The sequence below is a fragment of the Salvelinus alpinus genome, chromosome 8 (genome assembly GCF_045679555.1).
Source record: "Salvelinus alpinus chromosome 8, SLU_Salpinus.1, whole genome shotgun sequence".
NCBI classification, from domain to species: domain Eukaryota; kingdom Metazoa; phylum Chordata; class Actinopteri; order Salmoniformes; family Salmonidae; genus Salvelinus; species Salvelinus alpinus.
This window is the reverse complement of record NC_092093.1, coordinates 15,650,559-15,669,480: the sequence shown is the minus strand read 5'-3', so window position 1 is coordinate 15,669,480 and position 18,922 is coordinate 15,650,559. Positions and strand designations below refer to the sequence as shown.

General features: G+C 39.0%; 1 protein-coding gene and 1 pseudogene across 1 annotated transcript; one reads left to right on the top strand and one right to left on the bottom strand.

Moving 5' to 3' along the window:
* Positions 1 to 3,977: 3,977 nt before the first annotated feature.
* On the bottom strand, positions 3,978 to 8,866 carry LOC139582611 (4-galactosyl-N-acetylglucosaminide 3-alpha-L-fucosyltransferase 9-like; annotated as a pseudogene).
* A 3,306-nt stretch (positions 8,867 to 12,172) lies between these two features.
* On the top strand, positions 12,173 to 14,415 carry LOC139582610 (4-galactosyl-N-acetylglucosaminide 3-alpha-L-fucosyltransferase 9-like). The gene is made up of 2 exons (XM_071412754.1): positions 12,173 to 12,283; positions 12,845 to 14,415. The coding sequence occupies exon 2, from the start codon at positions 12,852 to 12,854 to the stop codon at positions 13,962 to 13,964; it is 1,113 nt and encodes a 370-aa protein (XP_071268855.1). The 5' UTR covers positions 12,173 to 12,283; positions 12,845 to 12,851; the 3' UTR covers positions 13,965 to 14,415.
* Positions 14,416 to 18,922: the final 4,507 nt, after the last annotated feature.

The window sequence follows — 18,922 nt, the reverse complement described above, 5'->3', positions numbered from 1 at the left end:
GTACTTTAGTTGAGCATATTAAATTCACATTTATCACCTGAAAATGGATAGAATGTAGAATGTAGAATGGATTAATATAATTACAGAAAACGCTGGATCAAATGTTTTGCCTGCGTCACAGCGCATGGAGAGTACCGTGGCGTCAAGCACAATCGCAAGTTAGATTTTCTTCTAATATTGCAAGACAGTAAAGTGAGTTTTGATGTCTAAAAAGTTGCAAGTTTGAGGTTGTGTTGTCAGAGAGCAGAGAGTGTTTAATTAGAGGAGCTTTTCTGTACTCCTTGGTCACATGGTATCACACAGTGATGAGTTGTTCATGAATTGCGGTGGCGTTTGGAAGAAAATGAAGTACATTTTTCAAAAATGTTTCTTTTTTTAAATGAATTAAAAATATATATATTTCACCTTTATTTAACCAGGTAGGCTAGTTGAGAACAAGTTCTCATTTGCAACTGCAACCTGGCCAAGATAAAGCAAAGCGTTTGACACATACAACAACACAGAGATACACATGGAATAAACAAACATACAATCAATAATACAGTAGAAAATCTATATACAGCATGTGCAAATGAGGTAGAATAAGAGAGGTAAGGCAATACATAGGCCATGGTGGCAAAGTAATTACAATATAGCAATTAAACACTGCAATGGTATATGTGCAGAAGATGAATGTGCAAGTTGAGATACTGCAAAGGAGCAAGATAAATAAATAAATACAGTATGGGGATGAGGTAGATTGGATGGGCTATTTACATTTTACATTTTAGTCATTTAGCAGACGCTCTTATCCAGAGCGACTTACAGTAGAGTGCATACATTTTATTACATTTTACATACTGAGACAAGGATATCCCTACCGGCCAAACCCTCCCTAACCCGGACGACGGGTTGCGGCCGGCTGCGACAGAGCCTGGGCGTGAACCCAGAGACTCTGGTGGCGCAGCTAGCACTGCGATGCAGTGTTTAGGTACAGATGAGCTAGGTACAGATTTGGGTACATCTTTCCATTCTGAATCAACTAATATGGCCGCTTAATCACTTTAAATCATTTTTTACCACTATGATAACATTGTGCCACCAGTAGGAGTACTAACATCAATGATGGTAACACCAATGACACATTTGTTGGTAATTGAGGATTTTCTTAAGTGTAGGCCACATATGCTCAATTCTAAGGTCATTAACCATTTACATATTATTGACTAAAGTGATATGATTATTAGTTTTTCTCAAAAATGTAATTTCCCTTCAATTAAACTGAGAAACAATGACGCTATTTATTTAGTCACGCAACATTATTAATGCAATCCGCAAATTTATGACATTGTAAAAGGTGTGAATAGCTAATACTTTTCTTTAATAATATAGACCCCTCCCCGATAACAGTTTGCCAATGAAGGAAATGTTCAAGGTCCTTGAATATTTTTCTAATGAGCGATACAACAATGACATTAACCTTAGGGACATATTATTTGTAAACTTTTTTTTATTTATCTATACAATGTAATACATAGTTTTGTTTACTTTCTAGCAATTCAAAATAATAGATGGATATTTTTAAAACTCCAATGTCACTACAACTCTACTCATCACTACTGGGACAAAACAATTTGCATTTCCTAAGTACATCAAACAATGCATAAAGGTAACGTTTAGCAGTAGAAATGACTTGCATTATATTTTATTTCTACTTGAGTCAAATGTTATTAAATTAATAGTACTTCTACTTGAGAAGGATATTTCGGTACTCTTTCCACCCCTGGTGACTGAGTGAAAGAGGGAGTTCTGGAGTCTGAAGTATATTGAAGTCTGTCATTTTTTTTGTGTTTTTGCACCTTTTAGTACTGCTTTTGTATTAATAAAGACATTTGCTTCGTACATTTATTTATGTTAATATATTTTTCGCAAGTCCTTAAACATTTTTTACATACAGATGTGCCCTTTTGCAACTCATAAAACAAATTAACTTAGTTCCTACTGTACATTATTTCCTCTCTTCCTTTTTCAATTTAATGCAGGGAAAAGATCATGTGTAGCAACATTCAGGTAACCTTAGCGGAATGAGCAAATTGTATTTCATTTTCACTCAATTCCTTTTACCCTGACTATTAGTTGTGTATTTGATTTGTTTGTATTATTATTTGTGTACTGTTTGACATTTTAACTGCACTGTTGGGAGATTCGCTGTAACATCTGCTAACCTTATTGGTACTGTGTACCAATAAAGTTTGATTTGTTTTCAAATTAGCTACTTTTACATTTTATTTTAGTTTTTTTTTTACACCAATAATTTTACTTCTACTTAAGTACAATTTCATTAAAGTACTGTACTTCTGCTTGAGGAAGATATTTAATTACAGTGGATTGAAAGCTACCTATCTAACAGAACACAGAGGGGTTTCTTTAATAGAATCCTCTCTTCAGTAAACCTGGTAGAGTGTGGTATACCTCAAGGCAGCTGTCTTGGTCCTTTACTGTTTAACATTTTGCTAATGACCTACTACTAGCCTTGAGTAAAGCCTGTGTGTCTACAGCACTGACCTTTTCCACATTTTGTTAAGTAACAGCCATATTCTAAAATGTATTTAAAAAAAAAAATTCCTCATCAATCTATACACAATACCCCATAATGACGAAGGACAAACTGTTTTTTTTTAAACTACTGATATCACATTTACATAAGTATTCAGACCCTTTACTCAGTACTTTGTTGAAGAACGTTTGGCAGTGATTACATCCTAGAGTCTTCTTGGGTATGATGCTACAAGCTTGACACACCTGTATTTGGGGAGTTTCTCCCATTCTTCTCTGCAGATCCTCTCAAGCTCTGTCAGGTTGGATGGGGAGCGTTGCTGCATAGCTATTTTCAGGTTTCTCCAGAGATGTTAGATTGGATTCAAGTCCGGGCTCTGGCTGGGCCACTCAAGGACATTCAGAGACTTATCCCGAAGCCACTCCTGCGTTGTCTTGGCTGTGTGCTTAGGTTCGTTGCTGTTGGAAGTTGAACCTTTGCCCCAGTCTGATGTCCGGAGTGCTCTAGAGCAGGTCTTCATCAAGGAGCTCTCTGTACTTTGAATTCATCTTTTCCTCAATCCTGACTAGTCTCCTAGTCCCTGCCACTGAATAACATCCCCATAGCATGATGCTGCCACCACCATGCTTCACCGTAGGAATGGTGCCATGTTTCCTCTAGATGTGACGCTTTGCATTCAGGCCAAAGAGTTCAATCTTGGTTTTATCAGACCAGAGAATGTTGTTTCTCGTGGTTTGAGAGTCCATTAGGTGCCTTTTGGCAAACTCCAAGCAGTCTGTCATTTGCCTTTTACTGAAGAGTGGCTTCCGTCTGGCCACTCTACCATAAAGGCCTGATTGGTGTAGTGCTGCAGAGATGGTTGTCTTTCTGAAAGGTTCTCTCATCTCCACAGAGGAACTCTAGAGCTCTGTCAGTGACCAGCGGGTTCTTGGTCACCAATCAGACCAAGGACCTTCTCCCCCGATTGCCCAGTTCGGCTGAGCGGCCAGCTCTAGGAAGGGTCTTGGTGTTTCCAAACTTCTTCCTTTTAAGAATGATAGAGGCCACTGTGTTCTTGGGAACCATCAATGCTGCATAAATGTTTTGGTACCCTTCCCCAGATCTGTGCCTTGACACAATCCTGTCTCAGAGCTCTATGGACAATTCCTTCGTCCTCATGGCTTGGTTTTTGCTCTGACATGCGCTGTCAACTGTAAGACCTTATATAGACATGTGCCCTTCCAAATCATGTCCAATCAATTGAATGTACCACAGGTGGACTCCAATCCCGTTGTAGAAACATCTCAAGGATGATCAATGGAATCAGGATGCACTTGAGCTCAAATTCGAGTCTTATAGCAAAGGGTCTGAATACTTATGTAAATAAGATATTTCTGTTTTTATCTGGAAAAATGTCCTAAAATCAGTTTTTGCTTCGTCATTATGGAGTATTGTGAGAAGATTGCTGAGTAAATTGTTTTATTTGATCATTTTTAGAATAAGGCTATAACGTAACAATGTGTGAAAAGTCAAGGGTTCTGAATACTTTCCAAATGCACTGTATGTATGCTGATGACTCAATGTTATACACATCAGCTACCACAGCAAATGAAGTAACTGCGACCCTTAACAGAGCATCATTCAGCTTTAGAATGGGTGGCTAGTAATAAGCTAAAAAATATATTTAAAAAACTAAAGGCATTGTATTTGGAACAAATAATTTGCTAAACAATAAACCTCATCTAAATCGTATACTGAATGTGACAATTGAGGAGACTAAACTGTAACCCTAGATTGTAAACTGACATGATCAAAACATATTGATACAATGGTTACTAAGATGGGGAGAGGTCTGTCTGTGATAAAGCGCTGCTCTTCTTTCTTGACATTACAATCAACCAAATAAGTCCTACAGCCCCTAGTTTTATCACACCTGGACTACTGCCCAGTTACACTGAATGTACCAAACATTAGGAACACCTTCCTAATATTGCGCTGCACCCTCTTTTGGCCTCAGAACAGCCTCAATTTGTTGGGGCATGGACTCTACATGGTATCAAAAGTAATCCACAGAGATGCTGGCCCATGTTGACTCCAATGCTTTCCACAGTTATGTCAAGTTGGCTGGATGTTCTTCTGGTGGTGGACCATTCTTGATACACACAGGAAACTGTTGAGTGTGAAAAATCCAGAAGCGTTGTAGTTCTTGACACACTGATACCGGTGCTCCTGGCAGCTACTACCATACCCATTCAAAGCACTTAAATATGTTGTCTTGTCCATTCAACCTCTGAATGGCTCACATACACAATCCGTGTCTCAATTGTTTCAAGGCTTAAAAATGTATCCCTGACTCCTCCCCTACACTGGCTAAAGTGGATTCAACAAGTGACATCAATAAGGGATCATAGTGTTCAGCTGTTCAGTCTGTCATGGAAAGAGCAAGTTTTCCTAATGTTTTGTACACTCAGTGTATATGGGCAGTGTTGTAAAGGACCCAAACTAACTATTGCACTATTTCTGTTATTTGTGCTATTGTCAATTGTTAGTGTTGTTTTGTCTTTTATTGTATACATTTGTTGTTTGTCTGCCACAAGGTGGCATTTTTTTTGTTGTCCTGCACTTAAAGATATGAAAGAGTTCAGTAAAGGACCACTGACAGAGAACCTTTTCCTGGATGGACTGCCCAATCAGAAGTTGTTTTTCCAGTCATACCAGTACACACACACACACACACACACACACCCCATGCACCACTTCCTCATCCATTGGCTTTATTTTTTTTAACTGCCCTTAACCCCACATTGGTAGCTTTGTGTAGACAGACAGGCATACTGACTTCATTGTCCTAAGCAAAGGTGTACTATTGTTACTGTAATTGAGTAGGTTCTCTGAGCACTTGCACTTTTTTATTAGAACATTTTACTTCTACTTGAGTACAATTTCATTAAAGTAACAGTACTTTTACTTGAGTAGTTTATTTCAGTACTCTTGACGCCCTTGGTGACAGTGAAATAGGGAGTTTGTGACGGACAGTGTGAATGGGTGAGTGAATGAATGCCAGTCAGTCAGTCCCATGGACATGTAACAAGTAACAGAGGGTTGAATTTTTTGGTATAACGATTAAAAAACCTTATTTACATAAGCATTCAGACCCTTTGTTATGAGACTCAAAATTGAGTCCTGTTTCCATGAGTCATTCTTGAGATGTTTCTACAACTTGATTGGAGACCACCTGTGGTAAATGCAATTGATTGGACATGAATTGTAAAGGCACGCCCCTGTCTATATAAGGTTCCACAGTTGACAGTGCATGTCAGTACAAAAACAAAGCCACGAGGTCGAAGGAATTGCCCGTAGAGCTCAGAGACAGGATTGTGAAGAGGGACAGATCTGGGGAAGGGTACCAAAACAAATGCAGCATTGAAGGTCCACAAGAACGCAGTGGCCTCCAATATTCTTAAATGGAAGAAGTTTGGAACCACCAAGACTCTTCCTAGAGATGGCCGCCCAGCCAAACTGAACAATCGTGGGAGAAGGGCCTTGGTCAGGGAGGTGACCAAGAACACAATGGTCACTCTAAGAGAGCTCCAGAGTTCCTCCCCTCACCCGGGTGTCTAGGTTTTCATCAAAAGGAAAACCACAAAACCAGCAAACACTAGGCCTCCTCCCTGGAATGAGTTTGACACCTCTGCCCTACAGGGTCACAGTGACTCTATCATTGTGAGTAATGACTACAAATTCACTTTAAGTAACTGTATTCAGATATAGTAGCCCTTTCCTGCATTCAATTACTAAAAGCGCCGTCTTTGACCTCAAGGGAGGAGTGTTATTCATATTTTTTTGAATTTCATAATTAATAAAGAAGATTAAAAAAATACAAACCTGGTGTTTCTACGTTAAACTGTTTTGTTATAGTTTAGTCTTCTGTGATGTATTTTAAATGGAATGGAAACTCAATGTAACACATTTCAACTCTATCTGACATGGTACAGGTGTCTTCTTTTTTATAAGCCCATAACCATGTGTGGGAGGTGTATACTTTGGTTTCAAAGTAGATTTGTTTAAGACCACGGAGAATCACTGTGTGACCAGCTGATTTAGCCCACTGCAGTAAAAGGTTTTAAGTGCAATGGGTTTCCTGAAAAGTTTTGAGTAATGACAGCACATTGGGGTTTACAGTGTATGCTGCTCCAAAGTGTTAAATAAAAAATAAACCTTATACCTTGAATACCCATCCTTTAAATTGATACACAAATATTTTGAAACAAAATGACATAGCCATAAGCTAAAATAATATTTTCTGTGCTTACAATATTTTGGCTAAACCCTCATCCAAAGTACCATTCATAAAGGTTGTGGACAACATTATAATATCCTTTGTCTCTGGTCATGTGTTCACAGGCTAAACAAACAGGTTGAATAAACTCTTCCTGCATTGTCAGGAGGTGGGGCTTGGCATTAAGGTACCTCCTCCAGGTGAAGTAACTTACATACATCTCATCATTCTTGTCCAATTGGAGGAGGTCAGCCAGCCAGCCAGTTCCTTTGCATTAGTAAAGTCATTTACATGAATGAAAGAATCAGCTGGGAAAAACTGTTCATAGTTCTCTCTGGGTGGGCCCATGACTACTGGTATGGTTCCTGCTACAAGTGGTCCGTTCACCTTTTCTGTGATGTAGTCTCTGTGGGTTGAATTCTCAAATGCAAGGTAGAACTTACAGCTAGCAAGGGTTGAGTAATACTCCTCATACTTCAAACGACTCCCTGTAAAAGCAGGACTATAAACAAACTCACTGTCCTTTTCAGTCTTCACCGTTGTCAATTAATTTTGCTCTGTGATGTCAGCATCTCGTATTTAGCTCATCTCGTATTATGGCAGTATTTGTTGGTGATTCCATAGGAAACCAGATCCATTTCTGAAAATGTGGACGAGGAGACTGAGGCAGGTTCTTCAGGTCCCAGCTGATGCCTCTGTGAAAAACAACCACTCCGTCTGCTTTGTCATAAAGGGATCTGTCCTCTGTCACAGCTATCGATGTTGAAATTGGTTTTGCAGAACAAAAAATTCCATTTCACACCCAGTGGCCAGAACCAGAGCAACACAAGCGGCTTCTCCACAGGCTTTTTGGTAGATGAGGAAACATCTCCCTTTGCCAAAAATTGCAAATTCCAATCGAGATGAACATGCAGTAGATGAGGGTTTAAAGTAAACAAAAAATAGTAGCACTGAACACAAAACCCCAAGAGCAGCTGTCAGAGTTAGATGATGTGTTCGGTTGGAAGTTATTGATGACATGTTTGTCCTGTAAGAAGGAAACACACCTACATTTTAGACGTTATAAGTATATAAAAAAGGAACAGCTTGAAAAGATTTAACATGTGTTGCTTTCTGCTCTGATTATACAACGTGAGGTTCTAATCCTGAATGCTGATTGGTTAAAACCGCATTCCAGCCGGTGCTAAAAATGCCTATTTACTCCGTTCCATCCGACTCAAATTCACCCATAATCAGTGCTAATTTTTGTTTAACCTTTATTTAACTAGGCAAGTCAGTTAAGAACAAATTATTATTTTACATTGACGGCCTACCCTGGCCAAACCTTCCCCTAAACCGGACGACACTGGGCCAATTATGCGCCGCCCTATGGGACTCCCAATCACGGCCTGTTGTGATTCAGCCCGGGTTCGAACCAGGGGATCAAACCAGGGTCTGTAGTGACGCCTCTAGCACTGAGATGTAGTGCCTTAGACCGCTGCTCCACTCGGGATCCCAAAACTGTGCACCGTCCGGGAAACAAACCCAGGTCAAAAGAATGGGAATCTTCCATGATACCATTACACCTGTGGCGCTGGTGTATGGTGAGTCATGCAGTTTTTCTGAAGGTTTCTATCAGTTTTTACTGCACAAACACAGAATAATGACAGTCATTAACAATAGGAATGCGTAAAGGGTATTATTAGCAGTGCTAGCATGTAAAGTGTCAAATCAAATCAAATGTTATTAGTCACATGCGCAGAATGCAACAGGTGTAGACCTTACAGTGAAATGCTTACTTACGAAATGCTTACGTCCTCAAGTTAGTTAACATTATCCTGAGAACAGGTTAGACTGCATAAAGGTGTATGGCTTCATTCTCCTAAACAATACTAAACTTTTGAATAGAGCATGTTACATTTATAGAACATCTTTAAATCAAGATGTTTTAAACTCTTAACAGTGAAATCAGGATCGAGAAAGAAAATAAACCATTCCTTACCATTAAGAGACCTCTTGTTAGTGTTAGGGTTTGCCATCCATGTAAATCCATGCACTAGATTTCAACCAGACTAGTGACGAGGTGTGGCACAACTGTCATCATGCCTTTTCATGGGAAATGCAAAAGAACCTGCCTGACAACTAGAGGTTGATCCTTTCAGAACATTACATTTCATGGAACCTAATCATCGTCATTATCTTTTTGTTTAACCTTTAAACAACCAGTAAAATAACCTTGAGGTTAGAAACCTCTTTTGCAAGGGGGACCTGGGTAATAGCATTAGGTGTTACCATGTAGACTTGCCAACTCAAAGCTGGAGAACAATAGTATGTTGAGGGGGGAAAAAATGGGGGAACAAATTGAAAAAGAGAGAAACTAATAAAAGGGGAAAAGTTGAGGGTTCTTCATAATGCAAGTGTTTATTATTCATTATTTATTATGACAAGTTAAAAAACAAACATTTTTGTATTTGTATTTTTCCTGTACTTGAACCGGAAGAGTAGATCCGAAGGTCCCCAGTTCGAATCCTGCCTTTGCCAGAAATAACATTTCCAAACAAAAATTATAGTTTCCAAAAGTGTTATTTTCACATTGGTGAAATTTAAGACCACCTGAGATAATATAAAACCACCTGAGATAATATAACGATTATGGTAGCATAATCATAACATACAGAAGTGTTGTTCTAATTAGGTTGGTTTATTACTGTACTATACTCCCATTACCTTGTTCATCCAATTAAACTCAGCAAAAAAAGAAACGTCCCTTTTTCAGGACCCTGTCAAAGATAATTCGTAAAAATCCAAGTAACTTCACGGATCTTAATTGTAAAGGGTTTAAACACTGTTTCCCATGCTTCATTGAACCATAAACCATTCAATGAACCATAAACAATTAATGAACATCCACCTGTGGAACAGTCGTTAAGACACTAACAGCTTACAGAAGGTAGGCAATTAAGGTCACAGTTAAGAAGACTTAGGACACTAAAGAGGCCTTTCTACTGACTTTGAAAAACACCAAAAGAAAGATGCCCAGTGCCCCGCTCATCTGCATGAACGTGCATTAGGCATGCTGCAAGGAGGCATGAGGACTGCAGATGTGGCCAGGGCAATAAATTGCAATGTCCATACTGTGAAACGTAATAAGACAGCACAACAGGGAGACAGGACGGACAGCTGATCGTCCTCGCAGTGGTACACCACGTGTAACAACACCTGCACAGGATCGGTACATCTGAACATCACACCTGCGGGACAGGTACAGGATGGCAACAACAACTGCCCGAGTTACACCAGGAACGCACAATCCCTCCATCAGTGCTCAGACTGTCCGCAATAGGCTGAGAGAGGCTGGACTGAGGGCTTGAAGGCCTGTTGTAAGGCAGGTCCTCACCAGACATCACCGGCAACAATGTTGCCGATGTGCACAAACCCACCGTCGCTGGACCAGACAGGACTGGCAAAAAGTGCTCTTCACTGACGAGTCGCGGTTTTGTCTCACCAGGGGTGATGGTCAGATTCGTGTTTATTGTCAAAGGAATGAGCGTTACACCAAGGCCTGTACTCTGGAGCGGGATCGATTTGGAGGTGGAGGGTCCGTCATGGTCTGGGGCGATGTGTCACAGCATCATTGGAATGAGCTTGTTGTCATTGCAGGCAATCTCAACGCTGTGCGTTACAGGGAAGACATTCTCCTCCCTCATGTGGTACCCTTCCTGCAGGCTCATCCTGACATGACCCTCCAGCATGACAATGCCACCAGCCATACTGCTCGTTCTGTGCATGATTTCCTGCAAGATAGGAATGTCAGTGTTCAGCCATGACCAGCAAAGAGCCCGGATCTCAATCCCATTGAGCACGTCTGGGACCTGTTGGATCGGAGTTCGAGGGCTAGGGCCATTCTCGCCAGCATTGTCCAGGAACTTGCAGGTGCCTTGGTGGAAGACTGGGGTAACATCTCACAGCAAGAACTGGCAAATCTGGTGCAGTCCATGAGGAGTAGATGCACTGCAGTGCTTAATGCAGCTGGTGGCCACTCAAGAAACTGACTGTTACTTTTGATTTTGACCCCCCCTTTGTCCAGGGACACATTATTATATTTCTGTTAGTCACATGTCTGTGGAACTTGTTCAGTTTATGTTTCAGTTGTTGAATCTTGTTATGTTCATACAAATATTTACACATGTTAAGTTTGCTGAAAAAAAACACAGTTGACAGTGAGGACGTTTATTTTTTTGCTGAGTTCATGTAGTCCAAAAGAAAACGCAACAGATAACTGATCATTTAAGATATTAATTGCATAAACAAATTCATCCAATTTACTCAAATGTATTTATAAAGCCCTTTTTACATCAGCAGATGTCAAAGTGCTATACAGAAACCCAGCCTTAAACCCCAAACAGCAAGAAATGCAGATGTAGAAGCACAGAGTATAGTACTGAGAACATAGTAGAGTAAGAAACCAACCACATTAGAACAACACTTATATATTTTATGATTACGCCACCATAATCATTCTATTACCTTAGGTTATCTTAAATTCACCTATGTGAAAAATAATAACATTTTTGGAAACTATAGTTGTTAACATATGTTATTTCTGGCAGAGGCAGGATTTGAACACGGTACCTTCGGGTTCAATCTTCCGTTTCAAATACAGGAAAAAAACAACGTTTTCATTGTTTTTCAGCTTATCGTAATAAATAATGAATAATAAACACATGAAGAAGAACCCTCAACCTTTCCCTTTTTGTTATTTTCTCTCACATTTTTTCCTCCTTTTCTTTCAACGTTATTTTCCCCTTCTTCTTCCTCCCTTCTTCTCCCCTCAACATACTATTGTTCCCCAGCTTCGAGTTGGCAAGGCTACATGGTAACACCTAATTGCTGTTACCCAGATCCCCCTTGCAAAACAGGTTTTAAACCTCAAGGGTATTTTCCTGGTTGTGTGAAGATTTAATTTTTAAAAATGCTCTGAAAGGGTCATCCTCTAGTTGTTGTAACGATCGTCATATAGAGGAGAAGGAGAAGACCAAGGTGCAGCGTGGTAAGTACTCATTATTACTTTTAATGAATACGACTACTATAACAAAACAACAAAAAAAACGATAAACGAACAGTTCTGCAAGGTGACATACACTAAACAGAAAACAACCACCCACAAACAACAGTGGGAAAACAGGCTACCTAAGTATGGCTCCCAATCAGAGACACCGATAGACAGCTGCCTCTGATTGGGAACCACACCAGGCCAAACACATAGAAATAGACAACCTAGACATACAACATAGAATACCCACCCACATCACACCCTGACCAAACTAAAAATAGAAACATTTTTAGCCATCTAAGGTCAGTGCGTGACAGTTGTCAGGCAGGTTATTTTGCATTTCCCATGAAAAGGCATGACGACAGTTGTGCCACACCTCGTCACTAGTCTGGTTGAAATCTAGTGCATGGATTTACATGGATGGCAAACCCTAACACGAACAAGAGGTCTCCTAATGGTAAGGAATGGTTTATTTTCTTTCTCAATCCTGATTTCAATGTTAAGAGTTTAAAACATCTTGATTTAAAGATGTTCTATAAATTTAACATGCTCTGTTCAAAAGTTTAGTATTGTTTAGGAAAATGAAGCCATACACCTTTATGCAGTCTAACCTGTCCTCAGGATAATGTTAACTAACTTGAGTACACTTAACATGCTAGCACTGCTAATAATAGCCTTTACGATTTCCTATTCTTAATGACTGTCATTATTCTGTGTTTGTGCAGTAAAAACTGATAGAAAACTTCAGAAAAACTGCATGACTCACCATACACTGATTATGAGTGAATTTGAGTCAGATGGAAGAGAGAAAATAGGCATTTTAACTTCATAGATTTAGCCGGTGGTAACTTGTGGAATAAACACCGGCTGAAATGCGGCTTGAACCAATCAGCATTAAGGATTAGAACCACCTGTTGTATAATATAGAAACTCATTCTGATGTCATAGTCAATTTTCACATTGTTCCTTTTTTATATACTTATAACATCTAAAATGTAGGTGTGTTTCTTTCTTACAGGACAAACATGTCATCAATAACTTCCAACCGAACACATCATCTAACTCTGACAGCTGCTCTTGGGGTTTTGTGTTCAGTGCTACTATTTTTTGTTTACTTTAAACCCTCATCTACTGCATGTTCATCTCGGTTGGATGATTTGCAATTCTTGGCAAAGGGAGATGTTTCCTCATTTACCAAAAAGCCTGTGGAAAAGCCGCTTGTGTTGCTCTGGTTCTGGCCACTGGGTTGGAAATGGAATTTTGAAATCTGCAAAACCCATTTCAACATCGATAGCTGTGTTCTGACAGATGACAGATCCCTTTATGACAAAGCAGACGGAGTGGTTGTTTTTCACAGAGGCATCAGCTGGGACCTGAAGAACCTGCCTCAGTCTCCTCGTCCACATTTTCAGAAATGGATCTGGTTTCATGTGGAATCACCAACAAATACTGCCAGAATACCAGGTCTGGAAAACCTATTTAACCTCACTTTGAGCTATAGACGAGATGCTGACATCACAGTGCGAAATGAATTGACAACCGTGAAGACTGAAAAGGACAGTGAGTTTGTGCTGCCGAAGAAAGATAAAGTGGTTTGTTGGATTGTGAGCAACAACAATCCTTCAACTGGGACAGGAACCAGAGCAAAGTACTATCAAGAGCTGGTCAAACACATCAAGATACATGTTTTTGGTTCTGCTTTTACAGGGAGTCGTTTGAAGTATGAGGAGTATTACTCAACCCTTGCTAGCTGTAAGTTCTACCTTGCATTTGAGAATTCAATCCACAGAGACTACATCACAGAAAAGGTGAACGGACCACTTGTAGCAGGAACCATACCGGTAGTCATGGGCCCACCCAGAGAGAACTATGAACAGTTTATCCCAGCTGGTTCTTTCATTCATGTAAATGACTTTACTAATGAAAAGGCACTGGCTGACTTCCTCCTCCAATTGGACAAGAATGATGAGATGTATGTAAGTTACTTCACCTGGAGGAGGTACCTTAATGCCAAGCCCCACCTCCTGACAATGCAGGAAGAGTTTATTCAACCTGTTTGTTTAGCCTGTGAACACATGGCCAGAGACAAAGGATATTATAATGTTGTCCACAACCTTTATGAATGGTACTTTGGATGAGGGTTTAGCCAAAATATTGTAAGCACAGAAAATATTATTTTAGCTTAGCTACGTAAACAGAATACAATTTTAAAAGTGTCTTTGGATTTGGGGATATTTTGATACTTTACCACATTTTCTAAAATTCCTAGGAATTCCTAGGAACCTGGGAAATGTACCATAATTTTGCAACCCCACCTGCAAGTCACATTATGCTGGCTTGCAAAGTGACGTATAACTCCTATTGGAATCCAGACAGTTAGAATGCCTAGAAAGCCATTTAAATTGGAACGACCATTTAAGTAATGAGTGCAAAAAATCTAACTAAATGATTGGATTAATTTAGAAAAATGTATGTTATTTATCTTTGTGTAGCATAGCATTAATCCATCAATCACTCAATGTACATGCAAAAACACTTGTTTTGAGTGTGCTACATAAACATTTTAAGAAATAAATTACTTTTCATTGACTTTGAGTATTTGAGTTCAAAATGCCTTGGGGTTTACAGTATACTGTACCAGTGTGTGGATTTATATTTTTCTAATAGATACAGTGCTTGACTTGGACTGAAATAGGTGCCGGTACTCATTTTGGGTGCCGGTACTGTTTATATTTAGGTGCAGGAGCTCCAGAATACTTGAGCTAATATTCTATAAGAGGAACAGGAGCTCTAGCAGCAGAACATTTGAGGTGCTGGTACTCCGCTCCGGGGAGCTCCTGCCCAAGTAAAGCACTGAATCTGCTTCTACATCTGCACTGCTTGCTGTTTGGCGTATTAGGCTGTTTGGGGTTTTAGGCAGGGTTTCTGTACAGCACTTTGTGTCATCTACTCATTTAAAAAGGGCTTTATAAATACATTTCATTTAATCGATGTCTTCCTCCTGGATCCAGCATCTTGGAAACGTTTTATATTATGGATGTCCTCATTTCACTCTTTTTAACACACAGCAAAAAGAGACAAGGGATGTTGTCCCTTGTAATGTTCTCCGCTACCCTTACAAGTGGTACTTTAGTTGAGCATATTAAATTCACATTTATCACCTGAAAATGTATTTTACTTAATCAGCAAATACATTTACTTCTACATATACCACATAAATATTATGAATAGTCTGGCTGAGTTGTTTCTGGTCTGTTTTGGTGAACTGTTTGCTAACACATGATTTCAGCAGTAGAATGGATTAATATAATTACAGAAAACGCTGGATCAAATGTTTTGCCTGCGTCACAGCGCATGGAGAGTACCGTGGCGTCAAGCACAATCACAAGTTCCATTTTCTTCTAATTTTGCTAGACAGTAAAGTGAGTTTTGATGTCTAAAAAGTTGCAAGTTTGAGGTTGTGTTGTCAGAAAGCAGAGAGTGTTTAATTAGAGGAGCTTTTCTGTACTCCTGGGTCACATGGTATCACACAGTGATGAGTTGTTCCTGAATTGCGGTGGCGTTTGGAAGAAAATGAAGTACATTTTTCAAAAATGTTTCTTTTTTTAAATGAATTAAAAATATATATATTTCACCTTTATTTAACCAGGTAGGCTAGTTGAGAACAAGTTCTCATTTGCAACTGCAACCTGGCCAAGATAAAGCAAAGCGTTTGACACATACAACAACACAGAGATACACATGGAATAAACAAACATACAATCAATAATACAGTAGAAAATCTATATACAGCATGTGCAAATGAGGTAGAATAAGAGAGGTAAGGCAATACATAGGCCATGGTGGCAAAGTAATTACAATATAGCAATTAAACACTGCAATGGTATATGTGCAGAAGATGAATGTGCAAGTTGAGATACTGCAAAGGAGCAAGATAAATAAATAAATACAGTATGGGGATGAGGTAGATTGGATGGGCTATTTACATTTTACATTTTAGTCATTTAGCAGACGCTCTTATCCAGAGCGACTGACAGTAGAGTGCATACACACCTAGATGGGTTGTTCCTGAATTGCGGTGGCGTTTGGTTGTGGCATTTGGAAGAAAATGAAGTACATTTTTCAAGAATGTTTCTTTTTTTAAATGGATTTGGGTACATCTTCCCATTCTGAATCAACTAATATGGCCTCTTAATGACTTTAAATCTTTTTTTACCACTATGATAACATTGTGCCACCAGTAGGAGTACTAACGGCAATGATGGTAACACCAATGACACATTTGTTGGTAATTGAGGATTTTCTTAAGTGTAGGCCACATATGCTCAATTCCAAGGTCATTAACGATTTAAATATAATTGACTAAAGTGATATGATTATTAATTTTGCTCAAAAATGTAATTAAACTGAGAAACAATGACGCTATTTATTTAGTCACGCAACATTATTAATGTAATCCGCAAATTTATGACATTCTAAAAGGTGTGAATAGCTAATACTTTTCTTTAATATAGACCCCTCCCCGATAACAGTTTGCCAATGAAGGGAATGTTCAAGGTCCTTGAATATTTTTCTAATGAGTGATACAATAATGACATAAACCTTAGGGACATATTATTTGTTACTTTTTAAAATCTTTTAGCCATCTTTGTTTTTTATTTATCTACACAATGTAATACATAGTTTTGTTTACTTTCTAGCAATTCAAAGTAATAGATGGATATTTTTAAAACTCCAATGTCACTACAACTCATCACTACTGGGACAAGACAATTTGCTTTTCCTAAGTACATCAAACAATGCATAAAGGTAACGTTTTGCAGTAGAAATGACTTGCATTATATTTTATTTCTACTCGAGTCAAATGTTATTAAACTAATAGTACTTCTACTTGAGAAGGATATTTCAGTACTCTTTCCACCCCTGGTGACTGAGTGAAAGAGGGAGTTTGTGAGTTAGTGAAGGACAGTGTGAATGGCTGAGTGAGTGAATGTCAGTCGGTCCCATTAACAAGTAACAGAGGTTTGAATCAGGGATCTAACAAGAAATAGATATTTATTTCTGGAGTCTGAAGTACGCTACTGTTCAAAAATTTGGGGTCACTTAGAAATGTCCATGTTTTTGAAAGAAAAGCACTTTTTTTTGTCCGTTAAAATAACATCAAATTGATCAGAAATACAGTGTAGACATTGTTAATGTTGTAAATGACTATTGTAGCTGGAAACGGTAGATTTTTTAAATGGAATATCTACATAAGCGTACAGAGGCCCATTATCAACAATGATCATTCCTGTGTTCAAATGGCACATTGTGTTAGCTAATCCAAGTTTATCATTTTAAAAAGCTAATTGATCATTAGAAAATCCTTTTGTAATTATGTTAGCACAGCTGAAAACTGTTGTCCTGTTTAAAGACGCAATAAAACTGTCCATCTTTAGACTAGTTGAGCATCTGGAGCATCAGCATTTGTGGGTTCGATTACAGGCTCAAAATGGCCAGAAACAAATAACTTTCTTCTGAAACTCATCAGTCTATTCTTGTTCTGAGAAATGAAATGGTTATTCCATGCAAGCAATTGCCAAGAAACTGAAGATCTCGTATAACGCTGAGTACTACTCCCTTCACAGAACAGCGCAAACTGGCTCTATCCAGAATAGAAAGAGTGGGAGGCCCCGGTGCACAACTGAGCAAAAGGACAAGTACATTAGAGTGTCTAGTTTGAGAAATAGACGCCTCACAAGTCCTCAACTGGCAGCTTCATTAAATAGTACCCGCAAGTAAGTATTCAGACACTTTACTCAGTACTTTGTTGAAGAACCTTTGGCAGCGATTAAATCCTAGAATCTTCTTGGGTATGATGCTACAAGCTTGACACACCTGTATTTGTGGAGTTTGTCCCAATCTTCTCTGCAGATCCTCTCAAGCTCTGTCAGGTTGGATGGGGAGCGTTGCTGCACAGCTATTTTCAGGTTTCTCCAGAGATGTTAGATTGGGTTCAAGTCCGGGCTCTGGCTGGGCCACTCAAGGACATTGAGACTTATCCCGAAGCCATTCCTATGTTTCTCTTGGCTGTGTGCTTAGGTTCATTGTCCTGTTGGAAGTTGAACCTTTGCCCCAGTCTGATGTCATGAGTGCTCTGGAGCAGGTTTTCATCAAGGATCTCTCTGTACTTTGCTCCGTTCATCTTTGCCTCGATCCTGACTAGTCTTCTGGTCCCTGCCACTGAAAAACATCCCCATAGCATGTTGGCACCATCATGCTTCACTGTTGGGATGGTGCCAGGTTTCTTCCAGGCATTCTGACTTTGTTGTCCTAAGCAAAGGTGTACTATTGTTACTGTAATTGAGTAGGTTTTCTGAGCACTTGTACTTTTTTTATTAGAACATTTTACTTCTACTTGAGTACAATTTCATTAAAGTAACAGTACTTTTACTTGAGTAGTATATTTCAGTACTCTTGACGCCCTTGGTGACAGTGAAATAGGGAGTTTGTGACTGAGTGAGTGAGGGACAGTGTGAATGGGTGAGTGAATGAATGCCAGTCAGTCAGTCCCATGGACAGGTAACAAGTAACAGAGGGTTGATTCAGGGATCTAATGATTAGACGTTTATTTATGGAGTCTGAAGTATATTGAAACCTGGCAAATTTAGTGTTTATGCACTTTATTTTGCATTGGTTTTGTATTAATCAATACATTTTATTTTCTCTGCATGTTTACACAATTTTCTAATGTTATTACAGTTTTTCCCAATTGTTAACACACATTTGCTGAAACTACATCTCAGGTACTCAACAGTTAGCCATTTTCCCCAAACCCCACAGACATCTTGCAAAATAAAACACAATCAAAATCATGTACTCCCTGCTCAAAATGAAATTCTGCTTACAAAAGAGACACACATCAAATTAATAACTTAGTGACAACCGTGACATATTCAAAACACTACTATCAGAACCTATTTCAGTGTAAAGACTAAGATTTTGTTGTTATACTGTTTATTGTTTGTGTGTACTCAAACAAGGAACACGAATGCTAAAATTTGTTTTATATTTCAACTTGACTCAATACATGTCACACAGTAAAAATGCAAACATA